At 38.5% G+C, this 12,166-nt stretch overlaps 1 protein-coding gene across 1 annotated transcript in view; it reads left to right on the top strand.

Annotated features, from left to right (window-relative positions):
- cir1 (corepressor interacting with RBPJ, CIR1) overlaps positions 1-12,166 on the top strand; it is a 53,217-nt gene that overhangs the window by 29,745 nt on the left and 11,306 nt on the right. The window contains exons 8-9 of the mRNA XM_028806273.2: positions 10,317-10,423; positions 10,775-10,860. Coding sequence (XP_028662106.1) covers positions 10,317-10,423; positions 10,775-10,860 — 193 coding nt within the window. The remainder of the gene's footprint in view (positions 1-10,316; positions 10,424-10,774; positions 10,861-12,166) is intronic.

Here is a 12,166-nt window from a genome sequence, read left to right on the forward strand (position 1 = left end):
TCAGATGAATTGCAATTAATTGCAAAGTCCCCCTTTGCCATGAAAATTAACTTAATCCCCAAAAAAACCCTTTTCCACTGCATTTCACCATGGTTACCTGTAAGAAAACATGTGCAGTTATCATTGCTTTACACAACAAGGGCTTCACAGGCAAGGCTATTGCTGCTAGTAAGATTGGACCTAAATCAAGCATTTATCAGATCATCAAGAACTTCAAGGAGAGAGGTTCAATTATGGTGAAGAAGGCTACAGGGCGCCTAAGAAAGTCCAGCAAGCGCCAGGACTGTCTCCTAAAGTTGATTCAGCTGCGGGCACCACCAGGGCAGAGCTTGCTCAGGAATGGCAGCAGGCAGGTGTGAGTGCATCTGCACGTACAGTGAGGCAAAGACTTTTGTAGGATGGCCTGGTGTCAAGAAGGGCAGCAAAGAAGCCAAGAAAAACATCAGGGACAGGCTGACATTCTGGGATTGGATTGTTGGGCTAAAGTAATTTTTCTCTGATGAATCCCCTTTCTGATTGTTTGGGGCAAACGGAAAAAAATAAAAGGTGAGCGGCGCTACCATCAGTCTTGTGTCATGCCAACAGTAAAGCATCCTGAGACCATTCATGTCACGTGGGGTTGCTTCTCAGCCAAGACATTGGGCTCACTCACAATTTTGCCTAAGAATGGTACTAAAACATCCTCAGAGAGCAGTTTCTCCTAACCATCCAAGAACAGTTTGGTGACCAACAATGAACAATCCAGCATGATGAAGCACCATGCCATAAAGCAAAAAAGAGTGATAACTAAGTGGCTTGAAGCACAAAACATAGAAATTTTGTGTCCATGGCCAGGAAACTCCCCAGACCTTAACCCCATTGAGAACTTGAGGTCAATCGTCAAGAGCCGGATGGAGAAACAAAAACCCACCAATAATGACAAACTGCAAGCATTGATTCTGCAAGAATGGGCTACCATCATACAGGATTTGGCCTAGAAGTTGATTGCTAGCATGCCAGGGCGAACTGCAGAGGTCTTGAAAAAGAAAGAAGGCCCAACACTGCAAATATTGGCTCTTTGCATAAACTTCGTCATTGTCAATAAAAACCTTTGAAACTTATGAAATGCTTCACTATACCATAGAAACATCTGACAAAAAGATCTAAAAACAATGAAGCAGTAAACTTTGTGAAAATCAACACTTGTGTCATTCTCAAAACCTTTGGCCACGACTGTATACTCTACTAAATTGAAACTGAGCCTCAGATCTACTCGCTTGACATTTTTCTTTGGTGGTAGTTAGTGGTTTTATTTCAACTGATTCTTAACCATTGTGACATTGTGGTTACTTTGTCGTTTTTCTTGCAGTGCCATTGCTGTGGTGACTGTGGACAGGGAATGGGGCAAGTGTTTTGATGTGCCATTTATTAAAGGCACTCCTTTTAGAGTCTGATTTTAATTCCTGGTTATGTGTATGCCTTGTTCAGTACTACATGCAATTGTTTGTGAGGTGCTCCTTTAACTAATTGTAATTCTGCCAATAAAAACTATTTTTTGGACTCCATAGGGGTAGATCAGGGATTTTTCAGTTTCACGCTGGACTGGCAGGTGTCATATGCTGTGCCCCTCTATCCATTTATTCTTAGCTTTCAGCCTCTTCACATGTACAGTGGATATTAAAAGCCTACACATCCCTTCCAAAATTGTGTAATAAAAAATGAATCCAAGATAAATCCTGTCAGAACTTATTTCACCTTTATTGCAAAATTGCAGTCTATTCAAAGAAGGTGAAAACAACTCAGAAATTGTATAGTTAATAAAGGAATAAAAATACCACAGAAAGCTGTCTGCATTAATGTGCAGACCCTTTAATAATCAAGGATGTGGCTGCGTTCAGAACACAACAATAAGGCTCATCACAAATAGTAGTTAGTTTACACCTGACATCAATTCAAGTGGCTCTGATTGAGCTCAGAAAATGTTTGGCTCTTCCTGTAGGATTATTCTGTTATTTTCTTGGTTGCAACACACGCCAAAAGCTGTGGTCCACAAAGAGCTTTTAAAACATGAACAGGATCTCATCATTGAAAGGTATGAATCCAGACAGGGGTGCAAAAAAGTATCCAAAGCATTAAGCATTCCCTGGAGCATAGTGAAGACAATCATCATCAAGTGGAGAAAATATGGCTCAACAGTGACTGTACCAAGGTCAGGACGTCTGTTTTGTCTTGGTAGAGTAATATATAATTAAGTATATTACTCTACTTTCCCCTTTTGTATTATTAATATGTAGCCTTTGTCAGAATGCCTCAAATCTCCCAGACTTACCACTGTTTCTAAGGTATTGTACTTTAGAACTTCTCCCCACCTTCCCTTCTACATTTATAACCCCAGGCAATTAGGTGTAGTAAAAGACAAGCAGGAGTTAAGTTAGAATTTAAATAATGTATTATTTATAATATTCATAAATAATAACCATAAGTAAAGTACATTTGAACACTGGCAACCATACAACCTGATAAATGGTGATGTGTAGTTTCAGGCGGCACACAGACTTGTTAGTTACTTAAAAATGTCTCCAGTTCATTTGTGGTCAGCTTTCTTCAGAACAGGCCGCATGCCTGTCTCAATATGGCTGCCGAGCTGTGCTCTTCATTGTGTTGTCTTTTTCAGTTCATGGTGTGTGATGGTCTTTCATCAGTTTGGTAAGAGAGAGAGTTGGATAAAGCAAGCAAATTTATAGGTTTTCTGTCCAACCCCTACAGCCAATAGGATGTCATGATACTTAAAGGCTTTTGATACAAGCCAGTTCCAAACAGCCATACTTTAGACCAATGGGACAGAGAACACCTTCACACCTACCCCTGTAAAGTTTGGCAGTTAGGCAGTCTGGCTTTCCTGTGGGGGTTTACTGAGAGACTTTAGCTTAGCCAAACTTATTTGAGGCACTTCCCCCAACCCTGTCGTAAAATTACAAAGAGACTCATTCCTAAAAGGGGGGAAGGGGTTCTTAACTCTTTGAGGGCTGAATATTTTTTCCAAAAAAACGATGGTTTCACACAGAAATCAACATAAAACGTCTGTTGCTGTATGCTGTGGCTGCCAGTTTGCCAAGAATGAGCGGCAGGCTTGCTGCCAGGCTGTCTTTGCGCAGCTGGGGCGGCAGCAGCAGCGGCGGCAGTCACGGTCGCAGTGCATTACATTCTGATTGTTAAGTGGCTGTCCTCCCTGGTGAACATTGGTCCCCAGCTAGTTGTGGTTCTGACAATCAGCTGAAGTTGGAACCTCGCCTTTGTTTTCAGTCACTTATATCAAAATCAGAGTCTGACGAGTCATAGTCCAGTTCAGAGATAACAGGCAAGACGTCGTCCATGGAGTATTTTGCTTTTTGCATTTGCTTTGATCTCTCGCCAGATGTCAGTGCCATTTTTGCCATTTTGTGCGCCTTGCTACTCACGTTAGCACAGGGAATCTCAGTCAAACCAATGAAGCTAACTTTCCTTCTTGCAATGAGAGTCCAATGTAACAGTTGGTTTTGTCACAGTTTACAGTTGATTACCATTGTCAACTCCTCCTTTTGACAAAAGTCGACATCAGCCCTGAAAGAGTTAAACCATCGCTGTTATTATCAATAATGTAACACTAATATTACATTGCTTTGTTTAAGTTACAAATAAAGACATATAAAATATTTATCAACTTGCATGCAAAATTTCACATCACAACAACATCCCTCTAAAATTGATGAGAAGACAAAGAGAAAACTGGTCAAGAAGGCTACCAGGAGGCCTTCAGCAACATTAAAGGATCTGCAGGATTTCCTGGCTTGTTCCCTACATGTGACAACAATCATTTGTATTCTTCATATATCTGGATTGAGGGGTAGAGTAGCAAGATGAAAGTCTTTTCTCATAAAGAATAGCATTCAAGCCCAGCTAAACTTTGCAAAAATGTATACCCAGTCTCCCACTACCATGTGGAAAAATGTATAATGGTCTGATCAGACCAAGATTGAAGTATTTGACGGTAATTCCAAAAGGTATGTTTGGGGCAAAAACAACACAGCACATATTCAGAAGAACACCAGACCCACAGTGAAGCATGGCAGAAGTAGCATCAGGCTTTGTGTCTGCTTTTCTTCAGCTGGAACTAGGGCTTTAGTCAAGATCGATAGAATCCTGAGTAGCTCCAAGTATCAGTCTATTTTGGTACAAAACCTTCAAGCGTCTGGTAGCAAGGTGAAGAGGAAGAGGACTTTACCTTTCAGCATGACAACAACCCAGAGCATACATCAAAATCAGAAAAGCAATGGCTTCATCAAAGGATGATCGATGTTCTGGAGTGGCCCTGTCAGAGCCCACCCACACCTTTTGGGTGACCTGAAGAGAGCTATTTACAAGAGATGTCCTCGAAATTTGACAGATCTGGACATTTTTTGCAAGGAGGAGTGGGCAAAAATCGCCAAGTCCAGAAGTGGCAAACTGATAGACTCTTACCCAAAAAAACTAAGTACTGTAATAAAATCTAAAGGGGCTTCAACTAAGTATTAATTTAAGGGGTGTGCACACTTAGGCTGGGGATATACTTAATGCTACGCAATGTATGTGCTTGAGCGCGTACTTTAAGTAAATTGGAGGATTCCACCAGGCGGCAGAGTGAGAAATGATCACGGTGAGAAAACACTGTCCGGTTTCGCTGTGTTGTAGGTTGAGGGAAGAAAGATAAAAATTCTTTGCATTCTGATGCTGTTGCAAAGGTGCAAAAAAAAAAAAAAAAAAAAAAAAAAACAGAGACACAAAAAATGGTATGTAAAACCTGTAAATGTATTGCATCGTTATGATGGATAATATGCAATGTTTATATTGCCTGTGCAAGAAATGGATGAAGAAAAGCACCATGAATACATTCACAGGTCAACCTTTAAGTATGATGATTTGCTTCACTGCATCGAACCATTCATCGAACATCGAAGCATGCAGATTTATCCTGTTGGAGCTGCACTGCCTCTTGTAGATAGTAAACAACAACTGACATCATGTGCCAAAATTTAAACACACATGCCACCCATATTTTTGGTGGTACTGCAACTTGTGCACACGTCGTTTTCATTTCTGACAACGTGCTCAGAAGACACGTCAAATGAACGCTGGGAATGCGTGGCAGCCATTATGCATACACATAAGCATTCTGAGCGTGAAGTATAAATCGGCCCTAATGCAACCAGGTTTTTGTATTATTTTTTTTCCTTCTTTTACTAAACAGTTTCTGATTTATTTTCAACTTCTTTGCATAGATTGCAGTTTTGCAATGAAGGTGGAATAAGTTCTGACAGAACTTATCTTGGTTTCATTTTAGTATTCCACAAAATCTGCGATTTTGGAAGGTGGTTGTGAAAACTTTTTATTTCCACTGTATTTATTTTTCCAGGTGGGGTTCTCTTTGGGTTATTATTAAATCCAGAAATGAAGGGCTGGTGGTGTGGGGGGTGGTGGCGGCTTGCCTGCTAGTTCTAAACTTATTCCTTTTGTAATCTTTGTAAACGCTGAGGACTAATTTCCGCTGCAATTCAGTGGATTAAGGATTGTTTCAAAACTGCTTGCGTTTTGAATCTGTGTGTTTGGGGTGGATTTTTTTTTAGCCTAGTAATCACTTGATATACAGTATGGATTAATGAACATGCCAGTTACTTTACCGCCATATTCTTGTATCCATTTTATTATTAGTTTTCTTATCCCTTCTGTGTTTTTCCTCTCTTTCACTTAATATGACTAAATTTTATATAACCTGATGGAAAATCAAGATTGACTTTCCCTGCCGCCATCAAGTTGATGTGGCCTTAAGGACAGGTTTTGGTATTTTTCATCACAAGCATGGTATATATGCATTTGCCATGTGAAACTGTGTTCTTGAAATTAATTGTTAATTATTTTACTGTGCTCAATTGCATAATGGTGATGACACATTGCAGAAGTTCAGCTGAACTAAGAATGTGTTGCTGCTGATGCTCATTTGTATTCAGCATCTGAAGCTTCTTGTTTCATTGTCCAGCAATAGTCAGCTAGCATTGATGGATTCCATTGCCCTGATACAGCTTTTCCATCATTGCATGGTGCTGGTGAAAGCTTAATGTCTGGACCAAGTTTAACAGGGAAGAAATGTGAATACAAAAAGTGAATCTTTGGCAACATAGTTTGCCTGTAGTATGCAAGAAATTTCTCAACAACATCCTTGAATGTCTTCCATGAGATTTCCCCTGGCCACACTAGCACATCTAGGAACCACGTGTCATTGATGAAATGTCTGAATTGTGAACAAACAAAAGATCAGCATAATTTAACAATTAAGTGTGTTTGGGCAAAAAGGCCAAAGTAGTTCCTCTAGGAACTACCAATTGCAATGGGGTTTTACATGACATATTCCCCTGGAAAACTCATATTTTCCATAGTATATAAACATGTCAGTGAACATTTATGAAATGATTTCACTTTCATTTTACATTCTGACCAAGTTAGAAGCCTTTGTATCAAAAAGTACTGTATAGTTTAATGCTTTAATTCAAATTGCCCTTGAAAGTGCACATTCCAGTATTCTAGGATGGTGTAGAATGTCTATATCTGTTTTTGTAATTGCAGTATGAATAACAACAAATTGTGACCGCTGCTCTGGCAGCTGCATCAAGACATCCTGGTAGCTGATCAGCTGCGCTTTCCTGCAAGCCGATGCTGGGAGCTGCATGCTGACACTTTGTTAAACAGTAAACCATTGAGAAACAAGCATACCCTTAACTTGCCTTCTACTGGATCAGCTGCACACCCGCATAATGTGCTTGTTGCATGTTGTTTAGAACATTTAAAACTGAGCCATGACCTGCCCTTTCGGCACTCCCTCCTTCCTCCACTTATCTAGACTGTGTCTGCCCCAGCCATTGTTTCTCAGCCACTGAATCTGCTCGAGGAAGATGGCTTTGTGTTCTCTTAATTTGAGGAAGGGAGCTGCTCGTATCTTACGCGCTTGAGTGCTGAAGCACAGTAAAAGCTTCTATTTTGAACGAAGCCTTAAAGCTGTTCCTGCCTCTTCAACAAAAAAGTTTTTTTGCCTTGGAAACCTGGTCTCGCTTTCCTGTCTCTCGTACAACTCTGTGACCCAAGGTTGACAAATATAAAGCTGACATGCAAAGAGAGTGAGCTCATCACTAGTAGAAGAATTAACATTTTGGTAAACTGCTAAGTTGTATGCATTTGAGTGAGATATTGTTCATTTGACTAATTAAACTTGTACTTACACTGCTGTAGTTAAGATGCAAGTGACAAAAATACTGAAAGCATGATATCTACCCTATGCAGTTTGCTTGGCCCACTGAAGAGAGACACTGTGTAGACTAAAGCTTTCTTAAATCATTCTTAAGGTATATGATGACTTAATTGGCAGCTTAAATGAAAAATTAAAGAAAAAGTACTAAGTAATTGCAACACAAACACTGACTTAATCAGTTTTAATGCGAAAAGATGCTGACGAAAGAAGAGAACAAGTGGACTGCTAGGGTGGAGAAAAGAAGAGCTGCTGAGGAAGCAGCAAGTGCATCAACCTCTGAGCAAACGAATGGTAAATGTACAGAGAGAGTATGAAAACTAGGAATGCTCAAGTCAAGTGTATTCACTGCATGTTATCGTGCAGTGTGCCACTACTGGTATTTTATAATGTCGGTCGTATAACTCGAATGCGGAGAACTCACACTATTGGTCCAAGAGATTATGATATGCTAACACCCACCTGAGAGAGTAACCACGGAGTATACTGCCTTTTTTTTCCTATGTATTGTGCCTACGTGACCACACGGTAATATCTGAACTATTCCGAAGAAATGTTTTTCTATTATTTGTGTTTTTTTGTATCTCACACCCTCATACACCTTTATCGTAAGAGCATCCCTTATCTACGATGGAGCATTTGATCAGAAGAAAATATGAAGCTGGTTTTAAATTAAACTTGTTGAAGTAGCGAAAGAAATTGGTAACTGTGCTGCTGCAACAAAATTTGATGCGTCTGAGAAACAAGATTGGAGGAGGCAAGAAGATGGGAAAAAAATTAAGTGTCGCATTTTTGAACGGGTGTATAGTCAGGATCTGATTTTTATGATCGCTTTTTCGGGTTTCAAGACCCGACTTATACCCAAATATATATAGTAAGTATAGAGTGCCTTATTTGCAATGGCACTCTTGTTTACAGACCTTTCAAGAATAAGTTCAATACAACTGCATCTCTTAGAACAATACTTGCTTATTTAACACACAAAAACTTTGTGAGCCTAAACATCTAAGACGCTAAAGGATTATTAAAGGATTTTCGCCCACCAGTTCCAACCCACGTTCTCGTATGGTGATGTCTATGTTGTGCATCAACAGCTTGCACCCTCACTTCTTTATACAGACATTAAATAACTGGTCTGTTCAAGTTTGATGTTATGCCTATTTCTAGTTTTTCAATCACATTTTGAAATTCCCTGCTTTCAATTAAAGACGTTTTTGTTTGCCTTTATGTTTCATTGCAGTTGGGAGGTAATGTTATACAATACATGATACATTTGACAGTATTTTGTATCGCAAAATAAATTGTTCAATTGTCTTATTAGTAAGGTACAAAATAAGAACTAATTCAATGAAAAACCCTGTCATGTTAACAATGGAGAAGTGGCTGTTTAAATGGCCTTGCACCGGACAACATCAGTCACCCCCTCCATGACTGTACTCCTGTCTGCCCACTAAGGTCCACTGATTGTGACAATCTCATTGTGTCCCAAACTAATCTACCTTCTCTGGGTGACAGAGCCATCGGCTTTACAGTGCCCAGACTTTGAAACCACCTCCCTAAAATGGAGAAATCAACCGACTCAATTAATCCTAACAAAAAAACAACTCAAAAGTCATTTGTTCAGGAGGGCATTTAACATACCCTGACAGCCTGAGCCTTCTTTAAGTTTAACCTCTCTGTCCAGAAGCCAATGAAGATTTGTGTTTGTACAACACATTAGGATATTTGTTCAGAATTTTTTTGTAGTGTTCATATTTTTGTGTTATATTCAGGTTTCTGTATTTCAATGTATAATTGTATATCCTGTATTTATCTTTATTTAGTATTTACACAGATGTTATTTATATCCAATATTATATATGCTCTGTTGTTCTTTCTGAATTTCTGTGAAGTCCCTTGAGCATGGGAAAAGTGCTATATAAATAAAATGTATTATTATTGTTATTTGGTATGCACGCTATTATAACTAAAGTAGATAACCCCACAAAAGACTCCACAGCAGTTTAGTTCATAACTGAAATGGTAATGGCCAACTAACTACTCCTCAAACATTAATGTCTGGAGATGTATGATATGTCAGCATAATTAAATAAATAGTAAGCTGAGTACCATACAGTAGTTGTGATTTATTAATCCTTTTAGCAGAAAGCCAGATTAGTGCACGGTATGCCTGGGTAATACATGGAAGAGTCGCACAGAGAATATGTCGACTCCTTGTTCTCTTTATTTTTCTTTCTGTGGAGTGTTAATACGGCACCAGCACTGCTATAACAATTTCTTATTTTGTTAACTAGAATTATTTGTGTGTAGGTTGTCATTTAAAAAAAAAAAAAAAGGTTTTGTTTTTTCTTTTTTTTGTAACAGTTGGCAAACATATTGTATTTATGCATTTTATTCTACAAAGATAACCATTTATATATGTATATATAAGGGGAGCAATGTATTTGCATTTTGTGTGATTATATTTCTTTTATAATCATGTGTTACATAGAATTTTTTCTTTTGCATCCTTGAGTGGTAGGCCTTTTTACAAGAAAGGGAAGTATTGACGTTAAACGCCAAAAATAATTGCTGCTTTTTTAAAATTTAATGACAGATGAATTTAGAGTTAATAATGGCTTATCTTCACTCCTATTCTTACCACTTTTAAAAGTTTTCCCTCTCTTTGTATTTTGCTAGTCAACTTCACCTACCCATTTTAGCACTGTTTCTACTTTTGCAATCAGGAACTATAATGTATCAATAATAATCTGTTTATTCAGACAATAGCCAGCTTCTGTGTTGTTGATAGTGCAGAGGTATGAGAGAACTCCCTCTGTGCCGAGAGAAAAATGCAATTATTTTGTATTCTGAATCTTCTAACTGCTGCTTTGGAGAATAATATCTTATGATTTGCTCAGCAGAAGATCATTGAGTTGATTTAGTCACACTTTTTGTTAACAAAGCCTCAACTGAATTCCTACTGTGGAGTCAGTGGAAATGTAGACAGACATCAATGATACATTCAGACTGTGATTTCTCTTAACAGGTCCGTCGATGCACCCCTCCGAGTTAATAGCGGAGATGAGAAACGGTGGGTTTGCACTGAAACAAAATGTGCTGGGGAGAAATGTGACTCTTTGTGATCCATCACAGGTAATAATCTGTTTTATCACAAAACTCAACAATATCTATGGCAGATCCTGAATTTGTGTTTGATTGCCTTGAAATGCCCAATTATCCAAACCATAACGCTCTCAGCTATCCAAGTTTAGTCAAGTGGGCAGAGTTAATGAGACTGGCTTATGAAATTACGGCATAGAAGAAATGCCCTAGATTTGCAGCTGGGTTTCCCCCCTTCTGTAACTTGACTTGGCAGTGAAATTCTGCATTAAAAATGTACTTTACTTGCATTCAAAAAATATGGCACACTCCCTGGCTTTCTCATTTTAGAATGTACTTTTTCCTACCGTGGTTTTCCCCTTACTGTAATTTTTTTTCCTTAAGACATTTGTTGAAAGTGAAGATGATGAAGACCCTGAAGTAGAATTTTTAAAATCTTTAACTACAAAGCAGAAGCAGAAGTTATTAAGGTATGTCCTCCATGCATGTTATATTTGCAAAATGATCACTGTATGCAAGTGCCTGTTCTATTTCACTTTCTCAGTTTTGCTATTACTTTTGACTTGCCTGGGTCAGACATTTGTATGTGGGAATGTGGCCATTGCCTTACTTAAAGTACATCACTCCTTCAGAATTATAATACATTGCTTGATTTAAATTTTATTGCCCAACTGCTTTTGTTCTCTAAATTGTTGGTCCAAGAATATAAAAACAATCTTGATAAGAACAGGATGTTCATCTCAGCACAGTCCATTAGTCTCTACTCACCTAACTTTCACAAAATATCATCTAGTTAAGTTTGGAAGGTCCCCAAAATACTACTGTCTGCCACCTTACTTGGTAATTTATTTCACATATCTATGGTTCTCTGAATGACAAACTTTCTAACATTTGTTTGAAATTTGCCGTTAACTATCGTCCAGCTGCGCCCCTTGTTTTTGATGAAGGACTTGTTTTTAAATAAGAGCCTGAATCTATCATAATAATTGCTTTCGTAATTCCCATTGTATAAAAATGGGAATTGGGAAGATCCAAGTAACTATAGGTCAGTAAGCCTATAGTGCACCACAGGTAAATTAATTGAAACAATTATTAAGGAAAAAACAGAGCAGCACCTGTTTAGAGCAGATAGTATTAGCAACAACCTCAATATGGGTTCAAGTGAGAAAGGTTGTGTTTCACTAATATGTTGGAATTCTAGACAAAGCAACAAATGGATAACAGTCAGGATGATGCCTATGACATACAGTTAGGTCCATAAATATTTGGACAGAGACAACTTTTTTCTAATTTTGGTTCTGTACTTTACCACAATGAATTTTAAATGAAACAACTCAGATGCAGTTGAAGTGCAGACTTTCAGCTTTAATTCAGTGGGGTGAACAAAACGATTGCATACAAATATGAGGCAACAAAAGCATTTTTTGAGCACAATCCCTTCATTTCAGGGGCTCAAAAGTAATTGGACAAATGAAATAACTGGAAATAAAATGTTCATTTCTAATACTTGGTCGAAAACCCTTTGCTGGCAATGACAGCCTGAAGTCTTGAACTCCTGGACATCACCAGATGTTGGGTTTCCTCCTTTTTAATGCTCTGCCAGGCCTTTACTGCAGCGGCTTTCAGTTGCTGTTTGTTTGTGGGCCTTTCTGTCTGAAGTTTAGTCTTCAACAAGTGAAATGCCTGCTCAGTTGGGTTAAGATCAGGTGACTGACTTGGCCATTCAAGAATTTTCCACTTCTTTGCTTTAATAAACTCCTGGGTTGCTTTGGCTGT

The sequence above is a fragment of the Erpetoichthys calabaricus genome, chromosome 8 (assembly GCF_900747795.2).
Source record: "Erpetoichthys calabaricus chromosome 8, fErpCal1.3, whole genome shotgun sequence".
Lineage (NCBI taxonomy): Eukaryota > Metazoa > Chordata > Cladistia > Polypteriformes > Polypteridae > Erpetoichthys > Erpetoichthys calabaricus.